Source organism: Papilio xuthus, unplaced genomic scaffold (genome assembly GCF_000836235.2).
Source record: "Papilio xuthus unplaced genomic scaffold, Pxut_1.1 DF826945.1, whole genome shotgun sequence".
NCBI classification, from domain to species: Eukaryota; Metazoa; Arthropoda; class Insecta; order Lepidoptera; family Papilionidae; genus Papilio; species Papilio xuthus.
The window spans coordinates 2,646,349-2,666,764 of record NW_013531704.1 but is presented as its reverse complement, the minus strand read 5'-3'; the positions used below and the strand labels follow the sequence as shown (position 1 = coordinate 2,666,764).

General features: G+C 31.7%; 1 protein-coding gene across 1 annotated transcript in view; it reads right to left on the bottom strand.

The window, feature by feature from the left end:
• Positions 1-20,416, bottom strand: part of Mp (collagen XV/XVIII-type protein multiplexin) — a 116,724-nt gene that overhangs the window by 13,667 nt on the left and 82,641 nt on the right. The window contains exons 4-10 of the mRNA XM_013316776.1: positions 10,512-10,583; positions 10,254-10,304; positions 6,415-6,502; positions 5,376-5,422; positions 4,941-5,051; positions 1,076-1,231; positions 247-444 (exon numbers count right to left, since the gene is read on the bottom strand). Of these exons, the coding sequence (XP_013172230.1) occupies positions 247-444; positions 1,076-1,231; positions 4,941-5,051; positions 5,376-5,422; positions 6,415-6,502; positions 10,254-10,304; positions 10,512-10,583 (723 nt within the window). The remainder of the gene's footprint in view (positions 1-246; positions 445-1,075; positions 1,232-4,940; positions 5,052-5,375; positions 5,423-6,414; positions 6,503-10,253; positions 10,305-10,511; positions 10,584-20,416) is intronic.

Genomic DNA, 20,416 nt, shown 5'->3' with positions numbered 1-20,416 from the left:
ATTACGAAAAAAAAATTACCTGAGATTGTCTCAAAGACATTAAAGTAATTTCAAATTGCGTTAAGTTTTTTATCTACGCTGTTATATGACGCAAGAAATAAAATTGTTTTCTATATATCGATTTATTTTAAAACGTGTAAAAGATTTTTAACATATCTATATTATTTGCGAGACCTATAATCTTAAAAAATTAATTAATAGTCAGGCATTGTTGCCAAATTACGGGAAATATCAGTAACCGCTCACCTCGAAATTACTATAGTCTGAAGGTCCAGGAGGTCCGGGTGGACCTGGTTGGCCAGGGCTACCTGTTCTGCCGTCGACCCCCGGCTCCCCTTTAGGACCCGGTTGGCCCTCAGGACCACGTGATCCTACATCCCCTCTCTCCCCTTTCTCTCCTCGTAGTCCCGCTGGTCCTCTTTCACCAGGTATCCCTGGCTGGCCCTAAAAATAATTTTAGAATGTTAAACCAAGATGATAATAAATAATTGGATAATTGCGGACGGCACAGGATCGGTCATTGTGGCAATCGATGGGGGAGGCCTACGTTCAGCAGTGGACGAATTAGGACTGAATATGATGATATGATGAATCCAACATGGCATGGCAAAGGGTAAAATTCAAAAATAGTAGCTCTAGATATGTATGGGTTGTTATAAATATTTATATGTTCATATAATATTATGAACAACTTAATATAATACCGGATTAATAACATCGTAATCAAATCAGTGAATAATGAATTATTTTTTAAGGTATTGATAAAATTATTTAATAAATAACAATTGTTATTTGTTTATCGGTCTGATACTCGTAATATCTGAAATGAGGTCATACAGGTTTATTTATTATCAAAATGAAATTATATCACCAAATTAATATAAAATTTTTTGTTGAGTGTGAAAGTGACGAGAGTCTGTCAAGACTATTCAATCCATAATTTCTGTTTATTCCTCTAGGTTATGGGCGTAAATGATTTTTGTAATAATAATTGAAGAGCACATTTTTTTTTATCTCAAACAACATTATGTTCTTCGATTAATGATTGCAGTTCTTTCATAGCATTTAAACTTACCGCGATGCCGGGTGCGCCGATCCTGCCTTCGATCCCCATCACACCGGGAGGTCCAGGTGGACCTCGGAGCTCTGGGGCCTTTTCCAACAGTGACAGTATAACGCTCGCGTTGCAACTGCACTGGCCTGGGGACACATAATGTTCCCCAAAGACTTGCTGTAAAAAAAAATAATATGTTCATTCAAACCTATACAAACGCAATTTTCCATTTTACGTATAATCATATCAAACTTATTTCACTTTGTTGGAATTTTAGTTTTTCTTTGTTATTGAAAACTTAACGCACAATTTCATATTAAAGGTTTGAATTCTAAAATTTTAAACCCGGGCGACACTCACTTATTTCACATACTAATTTCACTATTTTACTTAATATTGAATATCACTATTTTAAATTAAAATTAATCTACCAAAATAATACTATAAACTAAAAACTAAAACTAAAGGTTTGAATATAAATTCGAATTTTTAACACTTCACCATGATTAAATATACATACCTTAACTTCGCTCTTCTGGAAGCGATTAAAAAAATAAACATAATTTTTTATTAATACGTGTGAAATTATACAAAAATAATTACTGTGGAAGTCAGTTTTACGTTAAATTTAATTAAAAAAGTAGCTACATATTAATTGTACCCGTATATATAAATTAGCAAAATAAGTTACATAAAAAATATAATTATATAATTAATTGAATTGTTATCATAACCTTGTGTTATATAATGGGTTTTAAGTATTTAAATATTTAATGGTGTGCGAATATTCTGTAACTATACTTATAAAGTAGATTTAAAATTGCTTTTATAAACAGGTGCTTTAAATCGTTAGAGCGTGTCGTACAAAGTATCTCGTATTGTGAACTTTAAAGGTTCCGCTTCGTAAGTTTTATCGGAAATATAAAACAGTTCAGGATCATCACATTTGAATTACGGTTAAAATTTTCGATTTAAATTTTATGCAAATTTACAACCCTATAAGAAAAATGTTACTACCTATCGCCGCTGCTCTATCCGGGAGGAATTAAAAAAAATAATTTATTAAAAAATATATTTTATATGTATTGCTTTTTTTTAGTACGTCTTAGTAGTTTGCTATATTATTAAGAAATAATATGTTACTCGCCTGAAAAAGGTATAAATGTGCAAATAAAAAAATAAACTTAATTAGCATATGCTCCAAACTGTGTTCTACATCTATGCCAAATTTCATTGAGATCCATGCAGTGGTTCTGGAGATACCTTCTAACAAAAATCTACACATCCAAACAATCACAATTATAATTTAAGTCAAAAGTACAACATTAAAAATTTAATGTTAGTTTTTATAATTTGAGAGTTAAACAACAAACTAGTGATGATGAACTATGGTAAAATAAAGCCTTGGATTCTTCATCAAGCACTTTGGTATTTTTTTTCTTATGTCGTGTTACATTTATTCTTTTAAATATATTTTAAAATTATACTTGACGGACGACGGCCTGAGGAATGCGGACTTAATCAAAAACAGTAGATAAAACACGGTTGTTATTGGATATTACTATAAATATCTCTCTTCTCTTCTTCTTCGTATTCTTCATTACTGAAGGTCGTGCTTGCTGACTATAAATATACAGATGGTTACATTTTGACGAAACTATTATTCTTCAAGTGACATATTAAAGATAAAAATTACGTAACATACACGGCTGGTACGGTTCGAAATGTGGCCGGTGAGCGAAATCAAATAAATCAATACCTCAAAACGAGTGTTGGAGCCGCGCCAAGAGCTTAATAAACTTTGTTAGAGCCTCAACGTTAAATTCACTTCTCAATGTGAAGTACACCAAGTTTCCGTCTAATTGAATTATTAGAACATTTTAAGGACCTGCTAAAGAATTTGTTAACTATTTTCAGTCCGTCGTATTTGCTAATCGCAAATATACAGGCGCAAAATATAAAAAGTAAGTCATCTATATCTGTCAGAAAACTTCTATATTTCAAGACTATCCTAAAATAGGCAGGATTATGAACAGATAGGTTTCAGCTCTTAAACAAAAAGATGACACCCTTCCTTTCTAAATAACAATAATTTTAGTAGTTATGAATAACTTTCATTTGAAAAAAAAACTAGAAATTTATTTTATTCGTATCAATAATATGGCATATTTTATTCCTATTTCAAGTTCTAGCTTCAATTGAAAAGCGATTCATCCTCGTAAAACGTAGTTTCAAACGTTAGATTGCGAATAATAATATAATTTTAAATGAATTTATTGTATTAACCTATTTTACTTCTATCTGATCAGATAGACACTAATAGATAATGAAATTGGAATGAACAGATATCTTCCAAAGGCAATAATAAGTGATATGAGTTCTATATATTTTAACTTGTAACTTTTAATTTAAACCTAAATGAACGCATTATGCATTAACAAATACGATGTTCGGGATTTACTGATCTCTATATACAGTTAGGTGATTACTTGGAAATGAAGCGTTTGCTTCGTTCCTATTTAAACACGCTTGTTGATATTGCATGACAGAAAATTCTATCTATGTTATTAGTTCGAATCGACACTACCGCTATAAATCGTTACCATCAGCGCTAAAATGGCGAAAATCAAATAGACACAAAATAATATGTCTTATAACCAGTCCATTTGTAAAAGTCAGTGTCGGAAATTTAGTATTCTTCAAGTAATCACCTGTTTCTTTTGTTTTTTATATGACAAGTGAGAAAACTAGCAGCGGAAACAACAAAGTGACCATCGCCGAAAATGGAAACTCATGTCCATTTCAGTGCTAAATCCTTCCTTCCGACCGTTCCTTAGAACATCAGAGGGAATGCTGATGCGTGGCCAGAAAGAGTCACGCTCGTGTTTTGAAAGCATATATGTCGTACTGGTTTCTTGAGCAATGTGACCGTCGTTACCGAGATTTCGTCTTTGAATTCTTTCTTACCATCTCACTGCAAGTCTTTATGTGGCTGCTGTCATTGTCATTATTTGACATCTTTATATCGTTTTGATATCTTTATATTAAAAAAAACATTCGTGCAAAAGGGTTATATTCTGTCTATTTAAAGACGATAGAACAGGAACCTTGACTGTGCAATATTGCATGCTTTAATTAATCAATATCTTCATTCAATGAAATGAGTAATAAAAAATTTATTGTCCTCAATCAACCAAATCAAACTTTGCCACTAAGAGCCTTGGCTTTTATGCACTTGAAGAAGCAATTGTGACATTGTTTATTATAAGAGCCATCTTAATAGTCGCTTGACCTAATATTTTGTTATATCTATTACGTCAAACGCAAGCAGATCTCAGTAATAACTAATAGAAGTTCTCTGAAATGTTGGTATAATTTCCTATAAACATTTGCCACTCAATATCACAAAGTGGCTAGTACTTCTTCGAAATGCATTACACAGAGACTGATAAAGTCGTTATGTATTCATATTAGGTCGTCCATTTTATTTACTAATATTATAAATGCAAATGTTTGTATGGATAGATGGATATTTGTTTGAAGGTAACACCAGAACGGCTGCATAGATATCGCTGAAATTTGGCGCAGATGGAACAGCAGATTTTGTTCTAAAACTATGCCACAAGAACACCTACTAGGCTACTAACCAAGTTTTTTTTTAATCCGTGCGGACGGTGCCGCGGGCGACAACTAATATTATCTAAATTTGAATTTGACCGCTTTGTCAAAATTGCGATCTCAATTAATTACTCCGGCTCGAAATTGATACTGAATTAGTCTAATTTAATCTACATATTTAGCAATGAACAGATTATTATGGTTATTTTATGATTACTTAATGCGCTTTATTCTTTGGGGAGTAGGAGAAAAGATAAAATATACTTACGCCATCACCTGATCCAGAAAACTCATGTACTGGCACAGTTCCGGAGGTCCCTGGTGGACCTGGAGGTCCTGGTGGTCCTGGCGGGCCTCTAATCGATTCACCAGGTGGTCCCTACACAAAACAAAAGGTTAACAAACACATTGATTGTATAAATAGTTGGTTAGATAAAGTCCTTATCCAAATGTACTACAGTTGAATCTTAATAAATTATTGAATAATCGTAATAAAATATTAGTAGGAAATACCGTGCGTTTGTAAAGAAAACATCTACAAAACAAAGTTACTGTTTGTGGTTTTTTTTGCACAATATATGTACGTGAGTTTTGGCACTGGAAAACGTTAGTTTATATGAAACAATACAATATTTTTAAACATATTTATTAATAGAACAGTGTTATGACTAAGAATGTGCAATAATCTAGAATTGTTTCTTGCCCTAGGTCCGCGATCTCCTTTTTCTCCTCTCATTCGCGGTGAATATCCTGGAAACAGAAGAGAAGCATTAACACGAATTTGTTCCATTTATGTGATTCATAAATAAGTACATAAAAATTCCAAGCAGTTTCGATTGTAATTTAAAGTGTTACTTATAATAAATAACTAAGTTATAATTAAGTAATTAAATATTACATAAACATATACGTATAACTTAAACATTAAGTTATTTCACAGATGTATTATTTTGAAATTCTTTTTCAAACGTGAAAGTTTACAAAGCAAAGTTATCATATCCGATAATGCCATAGGGGCATGTTGTAGCAACGTGAACTTTTGTATCCGATATAGAGAATAAAAATGTACACCACTTTACACTTATTTTAATTCACAATTCATTTGAAGTACTATTGCGAATATAAGTTGGTGAGAATTATAATAAAAAGATTATGTTTAATCGTATAAGTTTATATGTTATGTTATAAAAAAATATAGTATTTCATTTAAAGGCGTTTTTGTTTTCAAATGAATTCTTATTTTCTAGAAAAACCCTGGACGTGTATCATCTTTCTAACATAATACATGCGATTTTAGTCAGCAACTTATTTGTTTTAAACAATTAAGAATGCGAACTGATATAACAGCGGCTAAACTCTCACGTATATTCGTACGCTGGCGGCACTGAGTGAGCGTCGGCCCCCGATGGGCTTGAAACTAGTCGGTGCCGCTACCCGACGAATATACGTGAGTTTTTATATCAGTTTATTATAATGTGTCACGAAAGTTTGAATAATTTTATTTACATAGCAACTGTTGCTTTTCGTTCCTATCAAATAATTTACAATCAATGTCTTACTTTAACAAAAAGATTCATTGCTTATAATAAATTTTATAAGATTTTTTGCTGTTAATTAACATTGCTTTGGATACTTTCAAACTCTACGTTGTGATTTGTAGAGTTATTGTTTGTCTATAATAAGTAATAATCGCAACTGTCTTCAGTAAAATTATGGTGATCTTAAAAAGTAATCAATCGCACCATCAAGTCCCGGCGGGAGGGGTGGGAAGGGCGGCGGCATGGTACCGTAGCGACCTGACCCCTCGGCATCCCCCTCCTCTTGGTCCACCTGAATCAAATGTAATTAATTGATGACCTTAAATTAGATCCGACCTTTATGAATAAATTATACATTTAAAAAGTAATCATTTTTCTCTACGCTTCAGCATCAAAATTAGCAAATCATATTCAATTTAAGGCCACGGTTAATAGTAAAATTTAATTTACGATTGATCGATTTCATTTATAATATATAATAGAAATTACAAAGGACTTTACTGAGTTATACATAATAATTTAACTATAATAATATTATATTTCAAGCCTACCGTTCTATGGGTCGGGTCATAAAAACGTTGAAATGTTTTAGTGTTGCAATATACAACTGTTAAAGAATTTTTACACACAATATTTTTATAGTGTCAGTGAGTAAGTTGTTAAATGACAGTGACAATACAAAAAGCATGCGGCAACACCAGAAAGTTGAAATAATTTGGGTAAGATATACCCGGGGAGAGAGCACTTTGACTCTTTGAGGAATGATGCCAGATTTGGCGGAACAAATAGATATTCGTTGAAAAAAAAAACATAAAAATCGATTCTGATGGCTCCATTCTAATAATAAAGATTTACTAAAAATTAGACAACGATAACATAAAATTTGTGATTTAAACACCCTATAACCAGTATAAAGATTCATCTAATGTCAATTTCTGATATCAGACACAACGACTAATTTAGTCTTCTCAGAGATTAATTGCGAAGCTACTTGTAACAATAGAGTACACATTGACTTTTGTAGTACTTAAATTGTTAGCCGCAATTCGTGTTAACTCTTAACTAGCTTGGTAGTATCTCGTTAGTTCAGTAATTGCGACATTGTCTTCTATTCACGGACAGTATGAACTTTATAATAATGCAACGTAGTCCTGCAATTGAAGTCTATTTGTTTGTCCTGATATAAACTACTACGGAATCTATCTATATTTCAATTTAAGTCATTATAATAGACCGACAAAAATATCTGTTTTAAGTCAAACTAAAATATAACAGCTCACTAGCGCCCCTCGGTGGACGTCAAAATATTTTTATATAGCAATGTTTCATATATTAAAAAAAATGTATTTTGAAAAGAAACAATTGTCAAATGAGTACATTAATTAAATAAAAATAAGCTTCAATATCTAATCGTTATACACGGAACAAATACAAAGTAATGAACATTATAAACGCGAGTGTTTGTATGTTTATTCGACCGAACAAAGGTTCTGAAACATACAATGTACCCCTGGTTATGTTACCAAGAGCTTCTTGAGCGTTTGATTACAGTATCGGAAACAGAGAACTCAAGACGAATACGTAATTTATGTGTCTGCCTTTCGAATGTAAGGTCGAGTTTCAAACCCTCTTTTCATGTTCGTCTAATCAAGTGCCTTGTTATATGTATCATATAGAAAGAGGAAATGAAAAAATAATAAGATTTACGAAATATGAAACATTCCTTTCGAGTACGGCTTTAGTTTTTTCTCTTTAATGTTTTGAATAAACACAAATTTATTACTTTACTCGGAAATGATCAATTTGGAATACAAAAAGAACGCAATTTTTATATAAATAAGTAGCTAATATTATGTAAATGTTTTCATACATATTCTTTGATAATGGTTTTATTAAAGAATGCCTTCAATAGCTGCAATTTCATGGTCCAATTCTTCTTAGCTACATATTGCTCATTGTTCATCGAGATACATTATGTACCAAGGTAATCTGGTATAATAAGTCATTAACAAACATCTTTTTAATTTTGCTGTTCTTCTGTAAAAAAGTCAAAGGAAATGAGTAGAACATTAAATCATTTTTTTATCTTTTCAGTTGGTAAATGAGCAAACAGCCAACTGAATTCGCCGAAATGGCGAAGCGACTGCTACCCGGAGATACTTTGCTAACCTTTAATTAACGGAGGAGGGGAAGCACAGAAAGAGAATATATCCATCTCCTATGGGTCCTCTCCTCCATCAAATCCACTTCCCCTTTTTATAATTTACTTATGAAAAAGGAGTGACAAGAGAATGAGAAGAGGGATATATTAACTAATCTAGATTTCGTTGGCAGACACATCATTTTAAGCTTGACATTTTGTCAGATTTGAACACTTAACTTACATTGAATTTGGTGAATAGCTAAAGCGATTTATCGCCACATTCGTTTGTTTTTGATTTTTGAAACGGTTATTACAGTGACCTTCGAAATACACGTATCGTATAAATTAGATTAGGTCAACGACCATCGATTATCAGAAAGAGGGTTCGGTGGCGATAAATTTCAGTATCTAATTCGAAAAGTCAACATTACACGATATAATACAGGATGTAGATATTTGAAAAGGCGACTTTGTAAATACTAATGTCCCAACGAAAAGTTTCAAATCGTATTCGGAATGTTATATTGGGTTCGTAACGGGATAGACTTAAATTGCAAATGCCTTTGTCAGTCGTATTTGTCGTTTGTATTTTGTGGGGTCAAAATTTAACTAAATTATATTTTGAATTGATTTTACAAAATTGTCACATGCGATTCCGTCAGCGCGGAATAAAAAAATAATAATTAGTAGCCTACATATGTGTTCTTTCAGAAGTTCTGCGTCTATACCAAATTATAGAAAGAACCATTCAGCCGTTCTTAATATACCTTCAAACAAACATCCATCCATCTAAACAATCGCATTTATAATATTAGTAAGATAAGTAAGAAGTAAGATTTAGTAAACATTACGCATTATGCGTAATTCATAAACATGTTCTATTTATTAACACAATGAAAGTGTTAAAAATGTATCTGATAGACGTATTTAAGTGGTAGCTACTCCATATATTTCATTGTTTACAGTGTGTCTAATTTAATTGTTTCATCTTGTTTACTAGTATCTTATTAACAATCGTATTACAATATTGAATACAATATATCTGATGCTGCGTGACAGTACTATCAAATATTACATCATCGTGATCTAAATTATCTGATGTTACCATATCTAAGATGACATAATTTGGCGGGTTTTATTGTGATGTTGACGTTCATTAGGATGCATTCTGTAAAGAACCGTAAAGCGGTCATTGACTGCACTAGCGTTAATGATAATTGTATAAAGACTAGTTGTCTAGACTGACATATACTAAATTAATTGTGGTCATTAACGCTTTCGACTCTCAAAGATAGGATTGACTTTACATCGTGACAACAAGGGTTTAAATAAGACATGCTTATCGTCGGTAACTAAAAGTTAAAGGTAACAAACAGTTTTTAATAACAAAAAAAGGGTCTTGACGGACAGACGGACGTGCAACAAAGTCATCAACTATATAACAACGATCTACGGAACCTTAATTAACAATAACTTTAAACGACTTCGAATCTATTACGATATATAATTCACTCATAACTAAGACTAAGTGTCGCACTAAAGATCGTTAAGTGTACACACAGTAGATTTGGCTTGTGAAACTTAAACTAAGACTCTCTTAGAATTCATATAACTCTGAGTTCTACAGTTAATTTCAAGATAAGAAAAAAAAATCAATCAATCGATAAAACTTCATTTTTAAGAACTGCTAAACCATGGGCATGATTATGCTAATTTTGTGCTATAAAAATAAATAAATAAATAATAAAAGACGATCACATTGATGTTCAATCATTTTGACAAGAGTTTATCCCCGTTCATACAAAGTGCATAAGGAGACGTCACAAAACAATGTTAGTACACAAAAACAATGTGATAAAAAGCGATTGTGTTAAACAGAAAAAAAAATGAAATTAATCACCAAAAAATTGTCAATGTCAATTTCGTCTCCACCGCTGCCGTTACCGATCTCCTGTTAAAAATGTAACGATAAAAAAAAATATCTTATATCAGACGCAAAAATTAACTTTGGAATTTAAACAATCCTGTAAGATTGAAGAAATGTAATCTTAATAAAATAAAAAATGTAACTAATATTAAAAATGGAACTGATATTTTTAAAATGAAATGAAAATATATGAACATTGATGAGAATTCGTATAAGTTTAAAATGTCTTACCTCAAATGTAGTGACACATTGTACTTCAGCTTGTGATGATGATCCGTACAGCTTGAGTTCTTGAAACGCTCCCTGTACCACGATCAAGGTTAACACACAACGCCACAGCGATTTCATAACGACTGGCAATTTATCCACATCTAAAATACGACATAAGACAAGCACTTTTTTTACATTATATTAATAAAATAATTAAAAAAAATTAGAACAAAGAAACACCGTGTATAGTTATATTTTATAATTTTCTTTTGAATTTTACTTTTATAATGTTCAAATTTTCCAAACGTTTACAGACCGAGCGAAATATCGATCTAATTAAGTTTTAATTTGAAATGGAGCGAAATCAATTATCGCGCGTCTTGATTTGATTTGTTAAAAAACTGTTGTTTTTTTTCTAAGTTAACGAACGTGGTAGCGATCGTATTAAACTTAAGTTTTTATAAATCCGGCCGGAAACTTTCAAGAACACGTGCGCAGGCGCACCGCACGCGTGTCAGTCAACCCGTTCGCGGCGATGCACTAAATTTAAAACGAACACTGAGACCACTACGTCCGAAATGCTAGGTCTCCCGTAAGCCTGCTTTTGTTAAACATTACTCATGTTAAACGGCTCACTATAAATTGGTCATACTGATAGCAATACCTGGACTACCAAATTGCATTGTTTGACTTTTAAGGTATAAAACATTTAGGATACATCACTTTAATATGCATGAATCTAAAATTATGCCTGCTTTATAGCATAAAAAAATTGCTACGAATCTTTTACATTTAAAGGTAAGCTGTCGCCCACTGCTGCGTCCGCGAGGAATTAAAAAACACTTCATTAGTTCTATACGTGTTTTTCCAGACTATGTTCTTTATCTATGCAAAATTTCAGCGAGATCCGTACAGCCATTTTGGAGATACCTTAAAAGAAACATCCATCCATCTAAGTGTAGTGAAGTCAACCAACCCGCCTAGCCCAGCCTCGTTGACTATGGCCTAATCACCTTTAACTTAGGGTAGGCTCCGAGCCCCTCGGTGGGGACGTATAGTGAGCTGATGATGATGATGGTGATGATGATCTATCTAAACATTTGCATTTATTAGCAAGATTTAATTGTCTCGGTTTCTTTGCCCAATTAACATAGTAAATACATGAATGAATATTTAGGACTCTACCAACATTGCGGAATAAACGTGTCAAACAGTTATCATAGAACACGAATTTATTAACATTTCCTTATAAACCTTCTATCGAAATCCTGGAAAAATCTAACATAATAACTTATCAATATATCTAAAAGCAAAATTAATATCAATATTTAACAATAATTGAAGCATAAATAAAATAACGTAGTAACCAATAATTGTCTCATTAATATTTTCTAAGACGTTACACGCTATAAGTGTTTCGTGTTAATTGAACATTTGAAGTATTACATCAATTGAACTCCTGTTCCTTTGTAAATTAAATAATTGTTTAGTCGAGACCGTTGTAATTAAAATTGGTTAACCATCTGTTAAATCAAAAAACTTTTTAAACTTGGCGCGAATTGTCAAATTTTTATTTTATGTATTTTCATAAACTTAACTACATAAATAAATTATGTTATAGAAAAATTCTAATGATTAAAAATAGTAATATTTCCTATTTCTACTTTTGATTCTGTCTAGTTTAATTATTGTATTGTTAATCACAAAATAAACATGGCTCCAACAAATTTTTACCTTTTCATTTTAGATTTTGGACCTTTACCTATGGTTTCTCCTCTAATCTCAGCAAGAGACGTAGTACTGTATATGTATATAATAATATGTATATGTGAACTGGAATATCGCATTATTAGTTTACTATAGGTCCCCACTGAGGGGTCGGAGCCTAAGTTAGGTACGACTAGGTCATAGTCAACCACGCTGGCCTAGTGCGGGTTGACTGCGCACATATCCATGAATTTCATTGTAGATATCTGCAGGTTGCATCACGATTTTTCCTTCCTTAAGAACGTCGGATATATGTAAATCTAAAATCTAAAAAACTTTCTTACATGGGGTGATTCAAATTCAAGACCTGCAGATTACAAATCAAGTGCTTAACCCCTGAACCACCCACGCTTAATAATGCATTAATCTTTGTTTATATGAAATTAATAAACCGTAACGTAGGTTCGCAGGAAATTAATTACGGCGCAGTAATATTGAATGATAAGGTAAAAATTTGTTAAGATAAATTACTGTATATTCTATACTATCTTCATCATGCTCCTAAAATACGTCTTAATATCGTGACAGCCAAATATTATTGGCGATTTTTAAGATGTTTCTGGGCAACGAAACTATAACGAAGGTACTGACTTTTTTTTTAAATTCAAATTCATCACTGACCTGAGTTACTCTACTCTATGTAAGGCATATCATTTTGGGTCGTCATTTGTTTTTTTTTAAATCAAAACTCTATATAAATTCTACCATTTATCAGTTGATGGAAACTGTTTTTGATCGCAAAATCGTATGTAACTCTCTCGAACTATATGTAACGTTTTCCCTTCATTCTTGAAATGTAGGCAGTACGAAAATCAATTTAAATACTTTCATCAAAGACCCAGAAAGTTCTACTACAAGGCCGCTTAAAACTTCTTATCCAGTTGTTTAATTAACGAAGCACGTTTTGTAACAGATACTATTTTCAAACTAGCTGTAGGAATCTTCGTGTCTATTTATCTTTAGTAAGAAAAAGCCTTGTGTTAGAATTTGTGTTGCAATAAATACTCTTAGTTTTTAATATAATTTAAGCATAGATGCTCACAAAATTTGATACAATATTAAGTTTTTGTTAAAAATTTACATCGCACATAATTTACTAAACACTTAATTATTTTGAACTAAACTCTTAAAGTATATACGGATTAATTTTATTATTTTAATTAATGCTTAACAACTTTAATATATTTCAATTATTTTCAGTACTTATTTATCTATTCATTTATCACCTTGAAGCTGCGTTAGGTTGTCATCTAGGCTAATATAAAGAGGAAGAGTTTGTTTGTTTTTTTTTAAACGCGCTAATCTCAGGAACTACTAGTCCGATTTGAAAAAAATTTTTTTTGTTAAATAGTTTATTTATAGAGGTAGGCTTTAGGCTAAATAACATTAGGCTGCGACCGATACGAGCGAAGCGTCAGTGAAAAATGTTGCAAAATCGCAGAAAGGTTTTTCACATTTGAGGACTTTCGTAGCATGCGCTGTGTGAACGGTTTAAGTTACTCAAAAAATATCTATGAAAGAAGTATTCCTTTTAAATAATTAAAAAAAAATCCTTGACAGTATATGTCTATATCTAAAAATTTACTCAATATGATTGCATAGATGGTGGATGGATGTTTGTTTGAAGGTAACTCCAGAACTGCTGAACGGATCTTGATGAAATTTGGTATATATGCTCTACATAGTCTGGAAGAATTTTTTTTTAAATTCCGCGCGGAAGTAGTCGCGGGCGATAGCTAGTAGTTAAATAAATTGTGCGACCACTTTGAAAACATTTACTTATTTCGTTGTTTGCTTGACGGCAAGTGGAATATAATGTACACAAACTAAAAGCTGGACTTCAAAGGAAGCTTAGAAACTTGCTAAACTTATTTTTAACCGTTCTAGTTTCCTACTTTATAATCTGCCACTTAAAAATATTTTATACTTGTTTACAGAAATAAAAGTTTAATATAAGGGAGAGGAAGACAGAAAAAAGTATGCGTACGAAGGGACTGAATTCATGTATAACGGCTGATAGAGATTTATGGAAGAGTATTGGGTCAATCTTCCGTAGGGACAAGTACAGATTTTATGATGAATTTGTTAATAAAATATAAAAAAATAATAAGCGAAAAACCTAAAACGAGAGATAAAAAAGGTTATAATTCGTTTAAAAAGTTTTAACATGTCTGTGAGTATCATATACAACCATTTTTAACCGACTTCAAAAAGGAGGAGGTTCTCAATTCGTCTTTATGTTTTTTATGCAGTGTTTGATACTATAAATTTAATTGGGCCAATGGGATTTTTTACCATTGAGCCGACGACCATCGGTCCAACGGCAAAACACTTGTCATCTTTCTCATTGTGATAACATAGACAATATATTATACTGCATTTATTCCTGTAATGTAAACACCCTTTACTGTGATGCAAGAGATATAATATTTAAATATTAATCATTTAATTTAATAAAATAGCGTATAATTTGTATGGATTTTATGCTGAATTTTCTAACAACGTCGGGGCAGGTGCATCAGAACTTTGCACTCAGTTTCTCAACTATTTTATAAGCAAGGTAATTGATTGCGCTAAAAGTTCGCAGAAGTCTCTCCTCTAAAATACTAATTAGGAACTACAAAGTAGACGGTGTTGGGCTAATTAAGTGCACAATTTGTGCACTTATATATCATACTAGCTGTCGCCTTCGGTTATGTCCGCGCGGAATTAAAAAAGGTTAATAAATTGACTATGTATTCTAGCAGATTATGCCTACATACGTGCCGAAATTCATGAAAACCCGTTCCGGAGATACCTTCAAACAAACATACATCCATCCATCCGTCTAAACTTTCGCATTTCTATTGTATATTAGTAAGATGTACAAGCATAGCATGAAATAAAACATGTCCAACACATAAAGTGACTTCGAGATATTATAAATTATGCTAATAATATAAATCAAGCCAAACTTAGAAGTTTAACTAGCATTTAACGCTCCTTAAAGACTAGCAAAAATATGTAAAAAGTGAGGTAAAATGTAAATGACAAAATTTCAAAAACTCTACCAACTGAATTGCAAGCAAACTTTTAATTGGAATAGTTTATCAATTATTTTATCAAGTGGTTCTAACTGATGGCAGTTGAAGTTGCCTAATTGACATCAAGTTAGTAAGAGAATAGTTAAATATATTTTGTATAAAGTAAATTAGCATCAATGGTAGAATTAGGAAGCAAACGCTTAGTATGGCATGGGATATTATGACGGAAGAATCGCATGTGACAAGGAAAATATGGAGAGATGAATATGGTTTGGTAGACATGTGAGTGTCGATGGCTCAAGGGTTTAAGCACTTGACTTGTAATCTGCAGGTCCTGCGTTCTAATCCCGACATGTACCAATGTGTTTTTCGATTTACATATGTACCGACGTTCTTACGGTGAAGGAAAACATCGTAATGTAACCCGCACATATCTGTGAAGATATTCAAAGATATGTGTGAAGTTGACTATGGCGTAGTCACCCCTAACTTAGGATAGGCTGCAAGCCCCTCAGTGGGGACGTTTAGTGAGCTGATGATGAGACAGGTGGGGTTAGTCCAAGGAATAAACTGATGGATTGCTTGTAATGTGACATGTATAAGAACCAGGTCATCCTGGTTTGTAATGCTACGTCAATGGGATATGGTTACGAAGATGGTAAGAAATTGTTTTTGAAAACTTATAAATTGTATACAATTAAAGACAAATTTTGAAAATGTTAAAGGGCATACATTATCTTTTCAAATTGTGCTTGTAAACAAGCCCGATATTAAAAGCTTATAAGTTTTGTAATTAGTGTAATACCGAAGCTGAAACTCCGAACGAGTACAATAGAGAAGGAATGAAAACTTATCTAAATATAACATTTAAATAAAAAAGTTTAAATTAAAACAGCTGCTTCCTTTATGAATAAAGCTCGCTGCAAAAGCACTAAATTCCTTGAAGTCGAATCGCTTTAAGAAAAACGTGCAATTGTGATTATTTTCTCAGTGAAAAGCGTAAAGCGTGCCGACGTAATTAACTTTATTATTTAATATTTTGGTATTTGATTTTATGCTCGTGAAATGTAATGTTACAAATTATACTTACAATTAAAATTAAATATTGCAGTTTTAATATTTTAATATCTTCTAAAATATTGTACTTACAGTTTTGAAATAGACAAAAAAATTGTTTTTGAATAAAATGATTTTATTTCAAAACTTTAAGTGTTATTTGTTTTCCTTTTTATTTTTAATTTATTTATTTAATAACTGGAAAACTATATTAATAATAATAGTTTTCGCATATGGATACTACCTAAATATTTAAAGTGAGCTGTATTTTATATAGATAAGATTTTTTATGTAAATTTTTACAATTTTTTTTTTACATTCCTAAATCTTTTTACATTTTAAATATACTATGCATTATTTTCTTTGTAAATAATTTATTAAGTTTCATAAACAAGTCGTAGTAACATTTTATTGCCCATTTAAAAATAAAAAATGTCCGTAATCCTATTTTATTTTCCATTACATTAGTAAAACCCGATAACTCTTCGAAATAGGAATTCCCTTTAAGCTATTCCCAGTTGAAAAGGCACTATTTTAGTTCATTTCGAGACCATAATTTGTGAAGGCGACTGATAAAGGCGGAATTCTAACTTTAGCACCTGAAGTTTCTGTTACAGTAAATTCTCTCTCCGTTCTCTATTTCTCTGCATCTTGCATTTTATGTGCACATTTTCGAAAGGGGAACTTAAAAAGGCGTCCATAATCATTAGAGATTAATGCCCAGTTTATACTATTCCAGTCCAGCGATCAAACTCAGAATTTGATTATTACTGGAAAAGTCTAAAACCACACGAAAAACGAATACATACCAAGAGAACCCACAAAATGATTTGCTGCGTAGGATTACATTTTAATCCACCGTTAAAGTGATAATAAAACGCTGGATTTGATCGCTGGACGGGAATACTGTAAAGTGCGCATATCAAGTTTGTAACAGTCCTATGTAAAGTATTATATGGTGATAAAATGCAAAAGGAAACCACTAACTGCCGTTGTCGCAATACTTAATCGATTATTAAGAGAGAAGTAAAGATTTTTCATAATCAAACTGAACTAAGATTCTGAGTGCGATATCAGAAAATAAAATACATATTTCGGAAATGTTTTTTTTTAGAAATAAAAGAAAAATTGAACGTATCAGACGCTAGTTATTAGTTTACTGTAATAAGCTTCTATTAAGTTTTCCATTTTTAATTCCAGTATTGTTCCAGTATTTGAATGCATGGAATAATTTATAATAAATGAAAACAAAATCAAGAAAGTTTTAGCTCGGTCCCCAGGAATAGAGTTTCAGTTGGTCTGAAACTGCTTTGTCAATTTAAATTACCGTCGCAAATGACTTTCTTAAGACCGGAATGAATATTCATGACAGACGGACATTACAATATTAAATTATATATTAATTAAACATCCATTTGCCATTTATATACACGAAAGGGATATTTTTAACATAAACTGAATGTAAAAATTACTATAGTTAATTTTTTTTTTATATCATAAGGTGGCAAACGAGCGAGCGGTCACCTGAAATCACTGAAATAGCGAAGTAACCGTTGCCCATAGACATACGCAATTACATATGCGTTGCCTACCTTTAATCGACAGAGGAGAGGATGCACAGAAAAAAAAATATTTTTGCTTCCATGCATCCTCTCATCGGGAAAGTCCACTTCCACTTCCCATCTTTTCCTTATAAGAAAAAGGGTGGGAAGGGAAAGAGGACTAAATTAGGCCTCCAGGACGCAATACAAATATTTGCAAAAAAATTAAAAGAAACAATAACATTAATAAAATTGTAACGCCATTCTAATTTCTAGTTGAAACTTCAAAGAAATTTTAATTTTAGAGTTGCCTCAACATCGAATTTCCGTACTATACGCTAACCTTCGTGACTAAATCAAATTCTCATTCGTTGTTATTAAATTGAGCGAAATACATTGCTTAGTGGATTTATGTACAATGAATATGGGTTCATACGTGAATAGCTTTGTAATTAAACATTACGAATGTTATAAAATCAGTATAAACGTCGAAAATTAGGGTCCACTCCCCGAACCTGACAGCGTTTTGTTACCTTTCTGACCCGTTTGTTATGTATTATGCGACAATTTTAAAGGTAATTTTGTCACAAAATTAAATAATTTTTAATCAACATTTTTTTCAATTATAAAATACGTTTCTTACTACTTTTATAACAGTGACTTCCAAATGTAAATTTACAAGAATACTATTGTTATCTCTGCTCTTTTCAAAGAGTACGAAAAGGATGGTTATTTTTAAAAGTCATAATATGATGTTGCGTTGCGGATAGCGCAAAATCATTTTTTTTAATTTTTATTCTTTCTGTCTACAAAGGTTTGTCCCCGGTAATCTCCGTTAAGGCTAGACCAATTTTGACGGAACATTAACTGGAAGGTAGATGATATATGCAGGAATGATATAAGCTACATTTTAATTTAGCGGTGACAAAATCGCATTAGCTCACATTTTAAATTACAACACAATGATTAAGAATATTGTTTTTTAAAATTGAAACGAATCCAGAAAGACTTTAGATGGCTTTTGGCATTCAACCGTCCATTAACTTTATTGTTATAACAAGTGAACTCATCTAGAAAGAGTCTACTTTTAATGATACACTGAACGGAGAATTAATTATACATTTATAATAAAAATTTGACGCCGCCAGCTACTGACCCTAATTTGTAAAATTCACGATGATTTTTGTTAACCGCCGCGCCGGGATTTTTAATTACACGAAGCATAATTTTCTTTATAGTTTTTAACATTTTCCTTTTACATTCATTTTAAAACCTTCGGTGAAACATGTTTGTATTTTTTTTTCTTTTTAATCATAATATAATAATATTTATGAAATTTTACTTTAAATCGCCTAAACCGACTTTTTTTTGTAATAAATGGTTAAACTGGAACTACACTATGTACCGTTTTCGGCTAAATTCATCTATAAGCATGTTTGAACATAAAATCGATATAAAGATCAGGGCTACATATATTTATTCTATCTACTTAACTACCGCTTAACATCAATCATATCTTAATAAATGCAAATGTTTATATGGATGGATAGATGGATGGCTTGTTTGAAGGTATTATATATCCGGAACGGCTAAATGGATCTCGCAGAAATTTGGCATAGATGTAGAGCATAGTCTGAAAAAACGCGTAGACTACTTATTAAGATTATTTTTAATTCCGCGCTGTCGGAGTCGCGGGCGACAGCTAGTATGATATTCACTCATAAGTACATTTTGACTTTAAACGCGTTTCATTTGTTATCGGAAAATGTTTGAACCAAAAATACATTCTTATAAAAAGTCGTATATACATAAGTAACATTTATTTTTCAATATTGTGATAAATTTATCCCCTAACTGCGGCGATTTCGGTCTCTCAGCACCTCTGTCAGAATTAATCACTGTCACAAAAGGGTTAAGGTTATTGTAACCCTTACTTTAACGCATTGTAAGTCTCGTATTATGTTACGACTATAAATTTTAACAGGATGTTTTCGAGCAGATTTTCTAGATTACATTTTAAGAATAAAGGTCTTTTTAAAATTATAAACAACATAAGAATAATATTAAATACGATAACAATCTTAAAAGAGAATTTAAATAATTACCAATCTGTAAGTTACATAATACATCATACTAATATTATAAATGCTAATGTTTAGATGTATGGATGGATGGATGTTTGAAGGTATGTTGAGCACGGTTGTATGGATCTCGCTGTAATTTGGCAAAGATAAACATAATCTGGAAGTTACGTAATGTATTATTATTAATATTAGTATGATGTATTGTACTAATATTATAAATGCGAATGTTTGGATTTATGGATGTTTGAAGGTATATTGAGCACGGTTGTATGGATCTCGCTGTATTTTGACAAAGATGAACATAATCTAGAAGAACACATACGCTAATAAATTAGTTTTTTAATACCGCGCGTACGGAGTCGCGGGCGACAGCTAGTATAGATAAGTGAACTGCAATCACTATTTTTGGAAGGAATACGAAAAATAAAAAATAAAAACATTTTCACAAGATAAAT